This window comes from Gobius niger (assembly GCF_951799975.1).
Source record: "Gobius niger genome assembly, chromosome: 23".
Taxonomy (NCBI): domain Eukaryota; kingdom Metazoa; phylum Chordata; class Actinopteri; order Gobiiformes; family Gobiidae; genus Gobius; species Gobius niger.
The window spans coordinates 9,519,654-9,539,230 of NC_136874.1; the positions used below are offsets into that span (position 1 = coordinate 9,519,654).

At 42.9% G+C, this 19,577-nt stretch overlaps 3 protein-coding genes across 4 annotated transcripts; all 3 read left to right on the forward strand.

Annotated features, from left to right (window-relative positions):
* The first annotated feature begins 681 nt into the window (after positions 1-681).
* On the forward strand, positions 682-3,342 carry poglut1 (protein O-glucosyltransferase 1). 2 transcript variants are annotated; one of them, XM_079581765.1, is made up of 10 exons: positions 682-817; positions 1,096-1,186; positions 1,300-1,443; positions 1,529-1,664; positions 1,744-1,865; positions 1,935-1,994; positions 2,407-2,506; positions 2,676-2,734; positions 2,812-2,979; positions 3,054-3,342. In XM_079581765.1, exons 1-10 carry the CDS (start codon positions 745-747, stop codon positions 3,172-3,174), a joined length of 1,074 nt encoding a protein of 357 aa, XP_079437891.1. In that variant the 5' UTR covers positions 682-744; the 3' UTR covers positions 3,175-3,342. The 2 variants fall into 2 exon arrangements, with proteins under 2 accessions (XP_079437891.1, XP_079437890.1); XM_079581764.1 differs by having other exon boundaries at positions 1,096-1,185; positions 1,296-1,443.
* Positions 3,343-3,930: 588 nt separating this feature from the next.
* timmdc1 (translocase of inner mitochondrial membrane domain containing 1) lies at positions 3,931-7,915 on the forward strand. Its single transcript, XM_079581801.1, has 8 exons — positions 3,931-4,134; positions 5,022-5,491; positions 5,740-5,905; positions 5,994-6,082; positions 6,175-6,242; positions 6,392-6,470; positions 7,421-7,531; positions 7,600-7,915. The coding sequence occupies exons 2-8, from the start codon at positions 5,169-5,171 to the stop codon at positions 7,772-7,774; spliced, it is 1,011 nt and encodes a 336-aa protein (XP_079437927.1). The 5' UTR covers positions 3,931-4,134; positions 5,022-5,168; the 3' UTR covers positions 7,775-7,915.
* Positions 7,916-10,169: 2,254 nt separating this feature from the next.
* On the forward strand, positions 10,170-19,572 carry LOC306981977 (ATP-binding cassette sub-family C member 4-like; the record flags this gene model as incomplete). Its single annotated transcript, XM_079581718.1, has 31 exons — positions 10,170-10,342; positions 10,620-10,730; positions 10,798-10,918; positions 11,011-11,235; positions 11,308-11,397; positions 11,469-11,632; positions 11,703-11,828; positions 13,218-13,467; positions 13,569-13,673; positions 13,743-13,832; positions 13,908-14,099; positions 14,172-14,266; positions 14,333-14,419; positions 14,499-14,595; positions 14,669-14,869; positions 14,956-15,093; positions 15,161-15,198; positions 15,267-15,373; positions 15,462-15,608; positions 15,732-15,811; positions 15,884-16,034; positions 16,114-16,233; positions 16,299-16,409; positions 16,524-16,624; positions 16,738-16,929; positions 16,996-17,151; positions 17,221-17,310; positions 17,462-17,634; positions 17,869-17,974; positions 18,336-18,470; positions 19,518-19,572. The coding sequence occupies 31 exons, from the start codon at positions 10,170-10,172 to the stop codon at positions 19,554-19,556; spliced, it is 4,011 nt and encodes a 1,336-aa protein (XP_079437844.1). The 3' UTR covers positions 19,557-19,572.
* Between the last annotated feature and the right edge of the window lie 5 nt (positions 19,573-19,577).

The following is a 19,577-nucleotide window of genomic DNA, read 5'->3' on the forward strand; positions in this document are numbered from 1 at the left end:
TACTAGGGCTGGGTACTGTTAAAACAATTTCAATACCAGTACGATATTTGGTTTTCGATACCAATACAAAAACATATTTATCATATAGAACCATAAAACAAAACAGATTAATAATGGTCATTTAATCCTTTTCCCACCATTTAATTCCTTTTGCATTTGTACAAACAAACCAAGAAACTTCTTTTAACGACAAAAGGGCAGAAAAATAAGTTTTTCTTATTAATTTCCCCCATTTTTGACCGATTTTTTTCACGTTGTTTTCCCAAATTTCCCCCCTTTTTGTCCCAAACTTTCTCATTTTCCCCCCAATTTTCTTGAAATGTTTTATTTCTTTATTATTATTTTTTTATTTCCCCCATTTATTTATTTATTTATTTATTTATTTTTTGACTCCCCCCCCAAAAAATCGCCCTTTCCCCCCAATTATTATTATTATTATTATTATATTTATTTATTTATATTTTTAGAATTATTATTTTTCCCGAATTCTTTCCCACTTGTGTTTCTCTTTTTTCCCTTCTAAATTTTGATGACCAAGATCATCAAAACTTGAATATATTGTAGTAAACAGAAACGAATAATTATAATGGATTGGTCCTATTTATGTGGTCTTTACGGTAACGAAGTAAGTGTTGCGCGTTTGAGCCGGTATTACGGTAACGCATTCAGGCAGGAGTAAGCGTGCGCAGAGCACCGCTTTTGTTTTAGCTAATTTTCAGACTAAACTGGAGGATTTCGAGAAAAATGGAGCGACTGTGGTTGTTGTGGACTTTTCTTGTGCTGCATGTTTGCTGTTTCTCTTTGGTTGGTGCCTCAGGTAAGCGATAAGCCTCACAAATAAACGTATTCAGCGCTCGGTGGCTAAAACTAACTGGTGCATTGAGTGTGCTAACTTGTTGATGCTTTCATTCATCTCTTATCAATCAGTGCTAGCTAACAACTTTGCATGCTAACTTAGCAACAATCAGCAAACAAAGGGATTTCTTTTTTGTCAGTTATGTTTTATGTAAAGTTTAATAATGTAGATATCGTTTTTACTGGTTGCTTGTAACTTAGGTTAATCAACTGCAGAGTAACATTTTTGTTCATCTTTAGACAACAAATGGAAGAAAATCAAAGATGAAATTGCCAGTGCTGTTCAAGCCTACACACCCTGTGACCCTGATAACTGTGGCTGCCATATAAGGTGGGTGAGCTCTCTCTGGTAATAATACTTCACTTCAAAATCATTGTATCTTCCTTAGCTTTGCACAGCCTGAATGTAAACCCTTGTATTTTGTTTTGTTGCAAACCTGGCAGTGTACTCCAGGATGATTTGCGACCGTTTAAAGGGGGCATTTCTGAAGATTTCATGGCTGCTACTGTCAAAAGAGGAGTGGGTACACATTATCAGATCATCGGACAAAAGCTATACAGGGAGAAGAACTGCATGTTCCCTGCAAGGTAAGGAGAAGCTGCAAAACTGCCATCGCAATGCCGTGATCATACACCGAGTCCTTACTGTGGCTGGGATTTTGATTTCTCCTAGGTGCAGTGGAGTGGAGCATTTCATCTTGGAAGTGATTGACAGACTGCCCGATCTAGAGATGGTTGTAAACGTCCGGGATTACCCTCAGGTGCCGACCTGGGTGCAGCCGACTCTGCCAATCTTCTCGTTCAGTAAGGTTAGCTTTTGACCAGTCAGTGTTGCACATTTAAACATTTGAGTTCTGCATCCTAAAAAAGATGTCCTTGTTGTTACAGACCGAGGACTATCAGGACATCATGTATCCTGCGTGGACCTTTTGGGAAGGCGGACCTGCTGTATGGCCGATATACCCCACGGGATTGGGGCGATGGGATTTGATGAGAGATGACCTCAGAAAGTAATGTCGCACGGATATCACAAGCCATTACTCTGTACATGTGCTCGACTTTGTTTGATCTTTTCTTAGGTCTGCAGAACAATGGCCGTGGAAGAAGAAAGAGTCCAGGGGATTTTTCAGGGGCTCAAGGTCCGTATTTGTACACTTAATTCATCTTACATAAAAGAAATTAAAAATTATTTGCACAATATAAGACGACGCAAAATACACAGAGACATAGTGAAAGTCTGATCTCCTTGTTTAGCCCCATTTTAGTCCTGGTCTGTTAAATTCGGGTTTAATTCTGATGTTAGACTTGGTTTAGGCCCATGTTTGCCTAGATTTAGTCATAGTTTAGACATTGTAATCCTTGATAAACGCTGCAGAGATCCAACAGGTCCCAAACTCCACTGTCAAGCACTCTTTAGGTCTGTGTTCGATCGATAACACCCATAGATATTTTTAGCATTAATTTACCTGGATATAGAACACTCATTGACATGAAAATTACTTTTTTATGTGCATCCCACTTTCAGTTTATGCACTTGCTTCTTTTTTTTAGAACAAGCCCAGAGCGTGACCCTCTGATTCTCTTATCAAGAGAATCCCCTGAGTTGGTGGATGCAGAGTACACCAAAAACCAGGCGTGGAAGTCTGAAAAGGTCAGTTGTGCTCGACATCCTGCCTGACTCGCCTTTCACTGTAATTATCCCCATTTTAAAGACACACTGTGGAGCATTCCCAGTTATTAAATGTGCAGCTAGACCGTAAAACTGTAAAACACCCATAAATGTATTTTATTCTATTGTGTGAATCTTTTTTTGCTTTTAGGACACCCTGGGAAAACCTCCCGCTAAAGAAATCCCTCTCGTGGATCACTGCAAATACAAGTAAGAGTCACTAACTGCCTTTTAATCTCGTTCGTTGTAGGTTTAATTATTCGCGTGTAACTTTCTCTCTATTTTAGGTACTTATTTAACTTCAGGGGAGTAGCGGCCAGTTTCCGGCTCAAACACCTCTTCCTCTGTGGATCCCTGGTTTTCCATGTGGGCGATGAATGGCAGGAGTTTTTCTACCCTCAGCTCAAGCCATGGGTCCACTACATACCAGTCCAGCAAGATCTTTCAGATGTCAAGTAATACTGGCATAAATTGAATCATGATATATGTTTTCTTTCAGCTAATGATCGTATTGTATGTCTTTTTCCAGAGAACTTCTACAATTCGCAAAGGATAATGACGATATTGCACAAGAGATTGCATCGAGGCAAGTGTCGACAGAATATTCTAAATGCTTTTTTTACTCTTGCAACTTACTGGTTTTCGTTTGATTTTTCAGAGGGAGACAGTTCATTCTCGACAACCTAAAAATGGAGGATGTTTCCTGTTACTGGGAGAGACTACTGACGGACTATAGCAAGCTACTCACGTACAAACCAAAACGAAGTAATGGCTATAATCAGATTAGTGAATTTACAAAGACAGAGCTTTGATGGTAGTTGTATCGAGATAATAAAAGGCAAACAATAGCAGAAAAGGAACTGCACAAAACGCAGGTGCTCAATGTTCCACCACTACAGGGTTGTGTTTTTTTATGCTTAGCCATGTGCCACACATTACCCGTTTACTACTCACTTTGTTTCAGTGCCTTTATATTGACAAGGGGCTGTTATGATCTGATTTGTCATATTTTCAAGTGTTGCCCATGTTAATTCTTCATCTATGATCTTTTTTTCTATCATGTTACTTGTAATATTCTTAGCTGCACTGCCCTCTAGTGACCAGTGTGGCAATTGCTACTGATGTATGTGCATTTGAAATGATGTGTTTACACACTACATTTGTGTTTTATACTGAATGTGTAGGCTACAGTGAATATGTTGTAATATTCACATTGTGCCGTATTTTTCTTGGCTGGGTACTGCGCTTCACACTTTCTCATAAACGAAGCAATAGCTGATATGTGGTTGTGCAAATTTGACCAAAATGCTGTGATTTTCAAATGATGACGATGATGTGTGTTTGTGATTGGTATGATTGTGATTTATATAAATAAAAAATCAATTGAAAGTCTAAGTAAGTATTCACCTTAGTGCAGTAGAGTCCTCCGGCCGCAAGAGGCGCTGTTCAGCTGCTCGTGCACCGCGGAGAGGTCAGGGGTTGAGAGGAGACGCCGGTGTGTGGGTAAAGGACAGTCCTGTCAATGTTTTATAAAGTATTAAACGCTTAAATCTAAGGCATTTCCAGAAACTACCAGATCTCGGGTGGCTGTGAAGACGATAAATTTGGTGGTAAGCCTTTTTTTATTTTTTGTTTTTACCTTAGAATCATTGGTTTTATGCTAACCTGTAAAAAATAATAAGAAAAAAATAAACCTATGTCGAGATTTTATTAAATATTTTCCCATGGTCATTTCTTATAGTATGTTAAAACTGCAATGCAAAGACAACAACCCAATACCTGCATTATTAAATGTAGTTAAGCAGAAATGTCTTGTAATTTCGGTGTAGCCCATGTTGACAGCAAGTGCTCAGCCGCTTTAATGACTATGTTATGTGACGTCATTAACGTGTCAGCTTCATAGGTCATATGGGTTAGAGCTTTGCCCTAGAAGCACTCAGTTTAAGCTCACCCCCTCTATATGAGCTCAAGGTACACTAGCTCTATGTGACACATCCTTAGTTACTCATTGTTATCTATATACTTCAAACTATGTAATGCCTCTGTCCTCTTTTTGTCATTGTTTGTGCTGTCATTTTGCATTTATTTAATCTCTGTTTTGTTTTGTTTGTCTTATATTATTGTCTTGTCTTCTTTTGTTGAATTGTTTACCGTGAGTTTGTCTGGTTCTGTTTGCTACAGCAATGTGCTATGTTGAAAGGCCTCGTGCCAGGTATCACCTCTGGCTGTTTTAAAATAAAAATAATAATAATTTAAAAAAAAGAGACCTTCAGACCATAACCTATTAATATTAGTAATAATTATCGTACCTAGTAATAATTCACTCAACCTGACTGGTATGTAACTCATGTAATTACATTTAGTGTGGCACCAAGTGAAGTGTTTTTCTAAAGTACATGGTGGTATTTTACTTTAAAATATTATGACTGACCGTGTGGTGTTTTAAGCAGTAAAGCCAAGCTTGTCATAAAAAGTATACTTCCATATGTTTTGGCAGGGCATCCAATGTAACATCTGCCGAGGAGGAGGAGGACCATGCCAGATTTCTCTCCATCTTCTGGCTGTTCGTTTTAGGGATAGTCTGAAAAGTTCCAACCCACATCCATGTGTTTCTGCACCACAGCCTGACGCCAGCTGAAGCGTGATGCGCCCAGAACGGCCCAGAACATGCAGTGCCCCTCGGAGACAGCAGGCAGATACGGGCCCTGGGGGGGCACTGAACACCGGCCTGATACAGGGCCTAATGCAGGGCTTTCTCCAGAGCGACAGGCCCGTTTCCTTCTGCCTCTTCCTCCCCAGGGTCCATGCAGCTGACGGTGCGGCTGCCCAGTCTGCACAGATGCCCTCCTCAAGCACTGCTTCCACCAGCCCCGAACACTCTGCTCCCAGGACCCTGCCAGACGTCATGGGGAGGCCAGAGTTTCCTGACACTGGATGGGACCGCATCAAGGACCTATTTGAAAGACAGTCAGTGAACTATTATCCCTTTATATATCAACTACTTTAGTATCATCATCTTTATTTTAAATGGACAGTTTTCAGGGGCATTAAGCTTTGAAATGCAAACATCCAAGGCATTTGTGGAAGATATAAAGATAAATTATACCTTTTTTATTTCCACTACAGCTCTCGTCATAATCTCTTATTTGCTTCTGGTAGTAAAAAGTCTGAAATGGATATAGTAATGTTTTGCCCTTGTTATTGGCTCTCTGTAGCCCATCACGGAAGTATCCAGAGGAGCTGACCAATGTGATTAAAAGTGGTGCAGTTGCTGCTGTTGCTGGCCTTTTCTATGGCGGTTTGCCTGCTGCCCGACACGCCAGAAAGAGATACATCCAGGTCAGCCAGGCAGAGTTCTACAGCGGCCGTTTGGATGCTGTGGTGAGTGCAGGAGGAAAACTGAGGAATGGTTTGTAAAGGACCGGTGTTTGTGCAGTTCTGATATTACTCTATGTTTTTTTCTCTTTAGCGCTCAGCTCATAACGCAGCCATCAGAGGCTTTTTAAGGTACGGCTTCAGATGGAGCTGGAGAGTCGCTGCTTTTGTTACCTTATTTAAGTGAGTACCTGAACTAATCTGTGTTAGATGTAAAAAGAACACACTGAATCTATTCTTGTATCATGTTTACTTTGATTATGTCTGAACTTTAGCACTGTGAGCACGGGCCTGTCTGTATACAGAGACAAGTACACATTCAGCCATTACGCCGCTGCTGGAGGTGAGAGCTTTTTGAATGAGTTTGTTATGGACATCCATTGCGTTCAAACCCAATTCGCATCACAGTACAACCTTGTGGTCAATTCATTTGTCAAAACCCTCTATAACATGAGAAATAATACATCTCGATCTGTTGTTTGCTGCTCACAGCTGTGACCGGAGGCCTGTTCAGACTCAACCTGGGTCTGCGGGGACTAGTGGCTGGATCTATTATTGGCGCTTTCCTCGGGTAACCCACTGCACAAATCACATTTAAACATGATTTCACTTTATTCTTTTAGCTGGACTGAGTCTCTCCAAACACAATCTTTCAACTGCTTGCATTTGTTGTCATTAACATCATGCACATTTCTGTATTTATGTGCGCTCATGCTTGTGCATGTGCGTTTTGCCCGTATGCCTCTGGTCGCCAGCTGCGGCCCTCCCAGCGCCACTCTGTGGGCCAGCTGAACCCCTCCCGCCCTCGACCTCCAGCGGAGCAGGGGGTGCCAGGGGGGCTCATGTGCGCTGCAGAAGGCCGTGTTGTGGTTATGAGAGTGATGGAGCTGGCCAGAGCAGCAGCTGTCTCTCTCCATTTCAACCATGTCTGTTTAGTTTGTCCTGTTATGCACACGACCTGCAAAGACTTTAGACTCGGTTTAATTTTTCACTCTCCTTCCTCTCTGTCCCACTTTCCTCGTGGCCACTTCCAGCCGAGTGCCCCGTGACCATGATCACATAATGGTGTGTGTGTGTGGTGTTGTAACTCTCTCCAGGGGCTGCTTTGGACTGTCTCTCTGATCATCAGCTTGTTGTTGGCTTAGCCCGAGTCCTCGTCTCGTGTTGGCCTCACACTCGTATTAGGCCCACTCCTCTTCCTCTTGTGTCTGCCTGACTGACCAGCCACCTGGAGCGTTTGATGTGTGCAAACAGCCCCAGCTCTGCCAGGTGCAGTCAGGGGGCAGGAGGGAGCCAAATGAAAGTGGGCAGCTAATCGGAAAGCACATCATGCTCCAGATCTCAGACCAGAATCAGCCCCTCATCTGGGCTCGAGTTACAAGTACAATGGGAAAGCCTAACACAATCATCAACTATTACTCTTGACACAAAAAGTTGAAGTGCTAAGTTCCCAAATCATGCACAAACAACCCTTCTATACAACTGCGAGCTTCTACAATACTTGTTTTATACCACATTTAGGATTCCCGCTGGCTTAATGATAATCAGCATGCAGTCACTGTGTGGAGAGACAATTCATGAGAGGAGACGAAGGGAGCGCAGAGAACTGTACGAGCTGAAACTGGCAGAATGGTAAGACTCCTGTGACATAGACGCATTGTATTGTTGGACATTAATAACACATTTGAATGCTTCTTTAGGGAGGCCCGCCTGCAGCTGACCGATGATTTAATTGGAGATCTTAACGTGAGCTCAAAGGTGCACAACGCAACAAAAGACCTCCAGAGGATTGAGGAGCTGCTAAGTTCACCACCAAACGACTCTCCATCCAAAAACTCTAATGACTTGCCGGAGAACCGGTCTCCCCACAGCTGAGAAGACATTCAGGTTTATAATGTCTGACGGGACTTGGAGTACAGTAAAGTGTACTTGGTCTGAGACTGGACCCCCTTGAGGACGCCATATTGTGTGTCTCTGATAAAAGGGACTAAATGTCGATACATAACACATCCAAATCTCTGTGATGCTTCAGTTTTAGGGTCACATTCACATAGATGTGGCAGGGCAAGCTTGTTTTATGCACAAAGTAGTTCAGAGTGCTTTACAGAACACAAATACTGTATTTTCCGCACTGTAAGTTTCTCTGGAGTATAAGTTGCACCAGCCTTGGCTACTACCTGGGCATGGAGGCGCAACTGCACCATTGACAAGCCTCTCCCGGCAGCACGTTGTTCAAGCACCCATTAGCGAACTTGTTCCTCTAGCTCTGGCCTTCTAGCCTTTAGCCCATGATTAGCTTTTTTTTTCTTCTTCATTGCAGTAAGAGTAACCTCCACTTTTCGCCAGTCCCTCACAAGTTTCTTTCTGCTGCTCGATTGCCGTCTTTTAAATTTTCAGTGGCACAGGAGTAGCAGATACTCGTACACAAACCTAGAGCGCCCTCTAGCGTCTGTCAGTGTGAAAATGACAAATGTTGGGGGTTATATATTTTCATATGTATGTTGCACCTGAGTCTAAATCCCACCCCAAGCCAAACTATGAAAAAAAGTGCGAAAGTGGGCTATATAAAATTACTCTCTCAAGTCAAATAAATATAAATAAAACTAATCATTATGAAGTTGATTTAAAATTGAAGCATGCAGATGATGTGCTTTCAGTTTCACTTGATGCAAAGCTAAATAGAACTCTTTTCAGCCTGGATTTCAACATAACATGAATATAAAGAAATGCAGCCTCACTGTGTATTTTCCTCACTTGGCAGCGCCTGAGATGTACTTTGGTATGGAGAGACTGTACACAAGGAGAGCTGCAAGGAAGCCATTGGAGATACCCGAGCACTGGACTAATATGGTTGAGCGTCGGTCTGACTAAGGGAGATATAAGTGGCTTGTGTGTACGGAGCATGGGATTTAAAAACAATTAAACAAACAAACAAACATTTGACTCGATATCCGTCAGTGAACTTTGGAGATATGAAGCATTCTTGAACTACAGTTGTGGAGATGTGTACACCAATTTTATTTGTTCTTAAATTAAAAAAAAAAACTTGGTGAAAGAAAAATGTTTACTCATCATCAGATTGTATTAGTAGATTTATGTTCCTGTAGGTATTTCAATATCCAGGCAGTGGAAGTAAAATGATTTTATTCTATTTGCCTTTGCCTCTTGGGCTTTGCAGCAACTAGGTCAGACAAAGTCGTGGCCCCCGGTGTAAACAAGATGTGACACAGCAGCTGGGGCCCGGGACGTTGCCATGGTGACTCCATAGAGACAGATCAAGACATTATTAATCAGGTACTTATTGAAATATGGTCATATAATGGGGGTTTACTTTGACGGAGTGTTTAAATGGCAACAGCGACATCTAGTGTTTGTTTTTTTGGTTTCCATCAGGTTGTACACAAGGATACATGAACGTAAATATACCGTACGAAATGGTTAGAGTCACAACTTTGTAAATGGCAAATAAGGTTATTACCAGGATGTTTTATTCAATGCCCGGCTTCCAAAGTTTTTAACACACATTGCAAACTAAAGCAGCTCTTGACTATGCAAAAATGTTATGCAACGAAGCCAATAATGTAAACAGGCGACCTGTTTAATTTCACTCAAATCTAGGAAATATTCTTTTACTTGCATGGTCTAAAAAATGCATGTAGATTTTCCACTTTAGGTTACAAACAAAAATGCCCATGAACGCAAATTGGCCTTTCTCACATAAAGTTTAATCAAAGTGAATAGAAAATGTTGATGTTTTGCGAAGGGCCCCCCAACCCATGTTTGGGAATCGCTCAAACCGCCACTGTTGATTACCTAAAGAAACGATGACGTAATTCTTTATGGCTTCAAGTACGTCTCCTTGTTCCAGCTCTGCGTGTGCATGTGGCCCCTATGCTCCCGCGCTGGAGTTTCTGAGTTTTGCAGACGTGCTGCCTTCTTAAGCGCCTGGTAAACTACGGCTTTCGCGTCTTCTGTGCTTAATGCATACATCTGTGGGCATCCGCGTCAGACGTAAGCCACGTTCCTCTTGCTATAACAACACGCATAGCTTCAAATTAGCGATCCTAATAGTCCTTTGTTCAAGGGCGCATACCTATGTAACTAATGCATATCTTGTTTATTTTATTGTTTATATATTTTTAAATATATGATTATTTACATCAGTGCATGTTTTATTTTTAACTTGATGCGTAATGACTCCGTGAAGCGGTGGCACATCTGTCCTCCTGCAGCTGTGCAGTTGTGGTCTGTGAAGTTTAGTGTTGTCATGATGTTCGCCAAACGCACCGCAGTGTGGTCCACTCGTCACTCGTGTCACGCTCGTGTCCGTCTGTTCTCGCAGGGGATCCGCGCTGCGCCCAACATGTTACTAAGAAAAGAAAACATGACCAGTAAGAACAGCCCTCTGGGGAGAGCCGGCTGCCTCTCCAGGCTTTTTCTCTGGTAAGTTTCTCCACTGTTTTAACTTGTTGGCCACTGCAGCTCTAGTAATTGGAATCTGGAACACCGTGATCCACAACTGTCATATCTTCTGGGCATTCTTGTTAACGCCATAAACATATGTGCCGCCTACAATTTGATCCAATGCGCGCCATAAAGCGTGGTGTCAATTGATTTATGGCACGTTATGCTTGCATTCTTTTCATATCTTGGTAATAGTTGTATATTATGTTGTGAAGGGAAGGTACACAGTGCTCCTTGTGTTTACTACCTGTTGCAGTTGGCTGTCTCCTTTGTTACAACTGGGCAAAAAACAGCGGCTGGAGGAGAGTGATATGTACAGTGTTCTTCCTGAGGATCGTTCTGAAGCTCTCGGCAAAGAGCTGCAATGGTACACCTCCATTAAAACATAAATAGTTACACAGTACTACCTTAAACCCGGGACATGTTTTTTACAGTCTATGGGACCATGAAGTGAGAAAAGCCAAAAAGCATCTTCGTGAGCCCAGTCTGACTAAAGTTCTGCTTCAATGCTATGGCTTGTCGTATGCAAAGGCTGGGCTCTTTGCCTTTTCATTGGTATGTGTCTCATAATAGTCCTACACCATTCTGGAGTGTCATTTCTTATTTCTGTCAGGGGGTAAAAACACCTAATTGATTTATGTCTTTAGGAAATCATCAAAGTCATTCAGCCGCTTCTGCTGGGGGAAATCCTTGTGTTTTTTGAGAATTATGGTTCCCCAGACGGGCCCAGTCTTTGGCTGGCATACACATATGCAGCTGCCATGTCTGTGTCCACATTCGCTCTGACCATCTTGCAACATCTGCACTATTACTATGGCCTGAGGATAGCCATGAAGATGAGAGTGGCCCTGTGTCACATGATCTACAGAAAGGTGCTGCAGGCTGCTGTCTGGCATTTAATTCCGTTTGTTTATCACCTTGTAATTCTAAATGTCTTTGTTCAGGCTCTCAGACTCAGCAATGAATCTGTTGGAAGAACTACCACAGGCAAAATAGTTAACCTCCTCTCCAATGATGTCACCCGCTTTGATGAGGTCCACACCTGAAAGAAGTGAACTGTTGAGCATTTGTGTCCCTGTACTCACAATGTATCTGTGTTCTTCAGATCACTTATAACCTGCACTACCTGTGGATAGGGCCTCTGCAGGCGGCAGTTATTCTTGCTTTGCTGTGGAATGAGATCGGCCCGCCCTGTCTGGCTGGTGTAGCCGTAGTGCTGCTCATGTTGCCGGTACAGACCTGGTTTGGGAAGCTCTTTGGGCTCTACAGGTAAATGGTAGTGTTTTTGTCATAATCGATCAAATGATAATGTGTTGTTGTTGTTTTTTTTTTTTATCAGGAGTAAATCTATGATCTTCACAGACAACAGGATCCGCATCATGAATGAGGTCATTATGGGCATCAGAATTATAAAGATGTACGCCTGGGAGAAGCCATTCGCTGCCCTCTTAACTGATGTTAGAAAGTAAGTCTCATTTCCTCACGGGGGGCTCTCAGCTCATTCACTAAAAACATGTACAATAGTAAGAGTCTGAAATCTCAGTGGTAAAAAAGATCAGAAACAAGCTTTAATTTATTTTTTTACACCAATTACACTAAGTAATACCATTCAGTTTCCTGAGCAGAGACTGACTGTACAGAGCTGCTCTTCTCCTCACTTCACACCAGATTATTGACCAGAGTTTAATCATTATATATATATACTCCGACTGACAACAATGGCTTTGCTATTTTCAGTAAATATGTAATCGTGTGTTTCCTAATCCCTGAGCTTTTCCTAGAAAGACATTTTCAACAGATATGTTGTGAACTCATAAAGCTGGTAAATGATAGACTTGTTGCATGTGCAGTTTAAGTTTAACATGTGAAGCCGCATACAGTCGAGGGGCAGTGTTGTAACCGTGTTGTTACGCATTACAAAAGTAAGGAGTAAAAATGTCACTTTTTTCAATAACTAAGGAATATAACATAATACTTCAACAAAATGCGGTAATATGTTTGTCATCGCAATTGAAGTAACTCGAGTTGTAAGTAAAATGCAGCCCCACATCAAGTTAGACACTTGTGTGTAAGATCTGCAGATGTTTGTCAAAACAAAACACAAGAGAATGGGGGAAAGTGAAAAACGGCACTTTTGCTAGTTTCAGTTTTTCTATTTTGTCAAAAGTTCCTCAAAGTATTGAAACTCAGCTACAGTTTTGAAACAGTGATATGTAACACAAACATATTACATTATTAAAGCTGCAACTACTAATATATAAAATATTTTAAAGTAACTTGTCCAACACTTGTCGTCAATTATACAATCTGTCCCACAAGCAGGCCTTGGATATGAATAATTATACTTAAAGTAACGACAGCCACGTAGTGGGTCAGGGTTAGGGTGCAGTTGCAGGTTAGATTAAAAAGTAAAAAAACGTAAATATCTTGCATACCATCCAGGAAAGTTTGTGGTTTTCTATGAAGATAGTGAATTATTATGTAAGAGGGCATGTCTGAACTACTTTTCTCTACTTAAGCTTGCAATTAGTTACTTAGTCGTACTTAACCGTTGCACTTTGCACAGACTGACTCAGCTTACTGCACTATTACTCACAGTAGAAGAAATGGAAATGTCAATGGTCGCAAAAAAAAAACTGCTCACCTCGTAGTTTGGACTTCTATAAACATTTTGTGAAATCTATAGGATTCTTGATTTGTTTCTAAAGTTTTTCAGGATTCTCTCAGTATTTACATATATAAAAAATGTATATGAAAAGCTAAATAGACAAGGTTTGTCTATGTGCCCTGGTATTGTCTCATCATACAGTTTTTCAAAAATACTTAAGAGGTGTTTTTTGTCATGTTTTTGCAGAAAAGAAATATGTCAAATCATGAAGAGTTCATACCTCCGCGGTCTCAACATGGCGTCCTTCTTTGCCAGCAGCAAGATCATTGTATTTTTCACTTTCATGGTTTATGCTCTTCTCGGGAACACCATAACTGCCAGCCGTGTGTTTGTCACGGTGTCGCTGTATGGGACAATCAAACTGACAGTCACCCTCTTCTTCCCTTTGGCCGTGGAAAAGGTCTCAGAAACACGAGTCAGCATTTTCAGGATTAGGGTAAGCGTACTGTTTACACTGTGTGATTGAAGCATGTGATCTTGTCATGACACCATGACAAGATCTTTTTAGATATGGGTCTATATATGATGTTGTTTCAGGATTACCTCCTGTTGGATGAAGTCGAGAGGAACAACATGAATCTATCTCTAGAAGACAAAGAAAACCCCATTGAACTCCAGGATGTAACATGCTACTGGGACAAGGTCAGGAGTTAACTCATTCTCTATTTGTCGTTACATACAGTGAGCATCACTCTTGTCCCTGTGTTTCAGAGTCTTGACGCTCCTTCACTGGAGAACCTTTCCATCACAGTGAAGCCGCAGCAGCTGATGGCGGTCATTGGGCCGGTGGGGGCGGGGAAGGTGCAGTGTGTGGAGAAGAGTTGCATGAAGAAGTCAGTGCCAAACAGTAGATTGACCCATATCTTCTCTCTGTAGTCCTCTCTGCTCAGTGCGGTTTTGGGGGAACTTCCTTGTGAAGTTGGCATGTTGAAAATCAGAGGTCAGCTGACCTACGCGTCCCAACAGCCCTGGGTCTTTCCTGGAACCATTCGTAGCAACATCCTGTTTGGGAAAGAGCTGAACGCTCAGAAGTATGAGAAGGTCCTGAAGGCCTGTGCTCTGAAGAGGGTAAGGACGTCCTCAGACAGTTGTTATGTTTATGTCCATTCAGGCTTGTACTGACGTCCTTAATGTGTCCAGGACCTAGAGCTGCTCCCTGATAGAGACTTGACTTTAATTGGAGACCGAGGAGCCACACTGAGTGGAGGACAGAAGGCACGGGTCAACCTGGCCAGGTAATATGCTCAGGAGGAGTGGCTGTCATTTCTCTCTACTGTCATTGCATATGTTGCTGTTTACAGAGCTGTGTATCAGGATGCAGATGTCTACCTCCTGGATGACCCTTTGAGCGCAGTAGATGCTGAAGTTGGAAAGCATCTTTTTGACCAGTGAGTTCCCCTCTTTAGAACGAGAATGTGTCACGTATCCTCCTTAATAATACTAATACTATTTGTGCTCATGGTGCAGCTGTATCAGGGGTTTACTGAAGAACAAGTGCCGTATCCTGGTCACTCATCAACTGCAGTATCTGAAGAGCGTGGACCACATTATTGTTCTCAAGGAGGTTTGCACCTCATTAATACTTGTAATGCTTAATGCCAGTATAACTTACTTACTTACTTATTGTGGACTTCCAGGGCCACATTTTTGCCCGGGGAACATACCATGAGTTGACTAGCTCTGGATTTGACATGATGTCTTTACTAAAGAGTGATGAGGAGCTGTGCCCTCGTGCCACTGAGCCAGACAGGCCTTCAATCAGGAGCCGTAACACCACGCACTCCCACTGCTCTCACACCAGCCTCCTGCAGTCAGACTGCGGCTCCGATGAACTCCCAGTAGGTGTTGTTTCATCAGGTGTGTGTAGGAACGTATTTGTTCTGAGTTGTCATTCTTTAAGGACTGTTCTTTTTGCTTTTCCCAGATTGAGACCGTCCACACAATCACTGAGGAGACGCGCGTTGAAGGAGACGTCAGTAGTCAAATTTATGCGCGGTATTTCACTGCGGGCTGCAGCCGTCTGGCCTTACTCACTATAGTTCTGCTCAGTGTCGTAGCTGAGGTAAGGCGCTGCTGCTCAGTTACACAACAGCCTTGAATGTGTTCAACAAGTGTGTGTTTGTTTACAGGCTGCATATATCCTTCAGGACTGGTGGCTGGTGTACTGGTGAGAGTCTTGCACTTGCTCTGTGCTATACAGTTACATGGGTGCATTCATTTATTGTGTATCTACAGGTCAAATGAGCAGGTTTCAAACACAGCAAACACCACAATGAGCATTCAGAATGTCACGCTCTCACTTTCAGACAGGGATTTGAATTTCTACCTCGGCGTATATTCAGGTTGTAACCCCTCTCGCAATATTGCACAAACGTCCGCCTCGTTCTGAAAGGCAACACTCGTCCTAAAGGCTTTGTGTTCAACTTTCAGGGTTAACCATTGCTGCTGTTGTGTTTGGATACGCAAGAAGTTTAGTCATAATTCATGGCCTGGTGCGGTCGTCCCAGTGTCTTCACAACGACATGTTCAGTGCCGTGCTGCGCTCGCCCGTGCGCTTCTTCGACGTTAACCCCATCGGTTTGTCTTTTTTTTTTATACAGATAACACTGCACAGGACAATGTTTAAATTCCTCCCACTGTATTTTATTTCGACAATCTGACTTAATTAAATCTATTCAGTGTAGTTCATTTTCATTTCAGGAAGAATTTTGAACAGATTCTCCAAAGACATAGGTCAAATGGACTCTTTGTTGCCTGTAACGTTTTTAGACTTTTATCAGGTATGTCCCAAACTCATTACACAAATTAAACGGCGTGTTCTGTGTCTAATATCTCTCTGTTCGTGGTTCAAGTTGTTTTTGCAGAACGTGGGAGTCATCGCTGTGGCCGCATCGGTCATCCCCCTCATCCTCGTCCCTGTCGTGCCTTTACTGTTTTTCTTTTTATACTTGAGACGCTTCTACCTCCACACCTCGCGGGATATCAAACGCCTGGAGGCCACGAGTAAGTGCGTGTTACCTCGTTGTTTTAACTCCCCGGACAGCCGCTTCGGACTTTGCCTACCGTTTGTTTTTCCTTGCAGCCCGCAGCCCCGTCTTTTCCCACCTGTCCTCGTCTCTGCAGGGTCTGTGGACAATCCGAGCCTACAAAGCTTCTGATCGGTTACAGAAGCAGTTTGACACGTATCAGGATACACACTCAGGTCTGTATGTTTACTTTCAATTAACAATGGAATCTAGTCTGATCTTGAATGGACATATCTTATAGGGGCATGGTTTTTATTCTTGATGACGTCGCGTTGGTTTGCTCTACGCCTGGATTGCATTTGTGCAATCTTCATTACGCTGACCACTTTCGGCTGCATTGTACTTAGGAATGGTGAGAACACAGATAAACACTTCACTGGCATTATCCCATCAAATTGGTCCGTAAATAGAAAAAGCTACTCCCTTTAAACTGCATATATCACAGCCTTTGTGTTCTTGTTCTCAGGTTTGCACGCTGGAGAGGTGGGCCTGGTGTTGACCTACGCTGTGACCTTAGTTGGAAACTTCCAATGGACCGTGAGGCAAAGCGCTGAAGTGGAGAACATGGTACTAATGTAAAAAAAAAAGCTGACTCAGGTTTATGTTGCGGCTGTACCTGTAGAAAAAGACCTCTCCAGATGGATTACAGCCAGAAAGAAAATAACATAGTGTCTCCTCAGATGACCTCCGTGGAGAGAGTGGTGGAGTACAGCGAGCTGGAGAGCGAAGCACAATGGGAAACCGAAAAGAAGCCTCCTCCTGACTGGCCGAAACGTGGCTTGGTGACTTTCAACAGAGTGAGCTTCTGCTACAGCGACGACGGGCCGCTGGTGCTGAAAGATCTCAGCTTCGTCCTGCAGCCCAGCGAAAAAGTACGACACGAAAATCAATACCAGCCCAAGTTCAAACGTGAGACAGGTTTTTGTTTCGATCCCCAGGTCGGTGTTGTCGGCCGGACCGGAGCAGGGAAGAGCTCGCTGGTGTCCGCCCTGTTTCGCCTTTCGGAGCCAAAAGGAAGCATTAACATCGACGGCATCTTAACCTCCGAGCTCGGCCTTCACGACCTGCGCCAGAAGATTTCCATCATTCCTCAGGTAAGATCTCACAAGGTCAGATCACATGGGCCCTCTGTGTTTGTTTATCAAAGCTTATTTTGTTTCCAGGATCCAGTGCTGTTCAGCGACACTGTAAGAAAGAACCTGGACCCGTTCAATCAGCACACGGACGAAGACCTGTGGAATGCTTTGGAAGAGGTTCGTTTGTCTGTTTGAGTAATCTTTGAATCTTCAGCAGGGCCTATTCAAATGTTCAAATGTTCAAAGTTTGTCAGTCATGATTTGGCAGGTGTGAAACTCCCTCAGGTGTTTCAGCATGTCTAACCCTGCTGCGGGGCTCTCTGTGCAGGTGCAGCTGAAGTCCGTGGTGGAGGAGCTGCCTCAGCGGCTGGAGGCGGTCCTGGCGGAGTCGGGCTCAAACTTCAGTGTGGGGCAGAGGCAGCTCGTGTGTTTGGCCCGAGCCGTCCTGAGGAAGAACCGCATCCTGGTCATCGACGAGGCCACAGCCAACGTAGACCCCAGGTAGCATCAGCATTTTCAGCTCAACACTTGCTCAGAAGGTTCATGTTCCTGCACTGTCTGAAGCCCAGTTTGTTGGACTATGCATGATTATGGCCAGACACACTCAAAGTAAAGTTTCACAGGCCAGTGGTAATGGTTTGAGGAGGTTGTTTAATATGGAATGACCCATCTCTAATTGTACTGTAAGACACTTGTACTTTATATTGACTCATGTTTGATGCTGGTTCTTTCCAGGACGGATGAACTGATCCAGAAAACAATCCGAAAGAAGTTTAAAGATTGTACTGTTATCACCATCGCCCACCGCCTGAACACCATCATCGACAGCGACCGAATCATGGTCCGTACTGATTTACTGCTGATATAAAATAGTGCTGCTAGATCTTTGGGTTTTCAAATCAAAAGGAAAACAGTCAACTAATGTAGATGTTTACTTATTTTACATGAGCAATTATATTGAACAAGCTTGATGTGTCCTCGGGGAGTTTTCCCTTTTAGAGCCTGTTAAGCCTGTCTGCCATGTGCTGAAATACTTATTATTCCTGGATTCATTAGCTAATGTAAAACATGTTTAAAATGCGCTGGGAACAGAATTTATAATTCATGTAAAAAATGTGCTGGGAACGAAATGTCTGATTTAAGAAGCCACTGCACCAAGAAACAACTTTTACATCAAATATATTTAACATTGGCTGTTTCAGGTGCTGGAGAACGGTGTGATCCAGGAGTTGGACACTCCCTTCGCGCTGCTGCAGAACACAGACGGGCTTTTCTATAAGACGGTGCAGCAGCTGGGCCCCACTGAAGCTGCTGCCCTCCTCAAGTCGGCCCGACAGGTGACCTTTGACCCGGCACTACACAGCCTGCTAAAAAGGACTAGGCTGGATCTTAAAAGTGGAAATAAGCATAAGAGGCTCCTTCTTATCGTTGGCTTACGTACATCATTGTCAGCCATGACGAGGAACATCCAAACGTGTCAGTGCAGTTCAGAGGAAGTGAGGAAAGTACCAGCTCCTTTAGCATAGGAACCTCAGGATGTTCCTCATCAGTCCATGAGGAGATAACCGCACTGCCTCCTGAAGGTGAGGAGGGTATGGAGCATATATTGTAGTCGCTGTGTGGGTGATGTAGTTTTAATGAATCAGCGGGAGGTGACGTAACTTCCTGGTTGTTTACGCCACAGCTTCTCCTTTTTATGATTTTTATCATTAGAAAAACAAAAACACATGCACATCCAGTCTGAATTAGTATGCAGGATCAAAGTAGAACACGAGGATGAGAAATATATATATTTTATGACATCTACTAGGTATCATGATAATAAAGTCTTTGACAATTATAACTTGCTTTGTAATTACAATCAATAGCCAAGTCACATTGAATGGTCTAACCGGCCTGAAAATACTGAAACATGTGAAACACAGTTTACAAAATGATATTGATTTGACAACATAAATGTAAATTGATTTGACAGGCTGGACTTTCGTCGAGAGTGGCCACGTCCGCGTCTCTGAAACATTGTGGTAACGTGGACTTAAAAAAATATGCGGCCGGTGTGTTTGGGGTGTCATGATGTCTGCCTCGAAGGTGAAGAAGCAGAAGGGTGGAGCTATGTTTAGATTTGCCGTTCAGTTCAGTGCAAATCATTGAAGTTGAAGCGAGAAGCTACCGGTGCATGTATGTAGGGTCAGTCGGTTCAGTCAAATGATTGTCGATGGACATTAGCATATATGTGCTCATGGAAATAGATACGAGGTCATGTGAACTAGTCAGACATTGCATTTTGGAATGATTAATACTTTCAGTTTACTAAGGAATGCAGCTGGATGACTGAGAACTTTGTACTTGGCCACACATGACCTTTGACCCGATTCCTTTTTCAGGCAGCGCACAGTGAACCCCCAGAAGCAGTCGTCGGCTGAGTGTCGCCACATTCCTTTTCT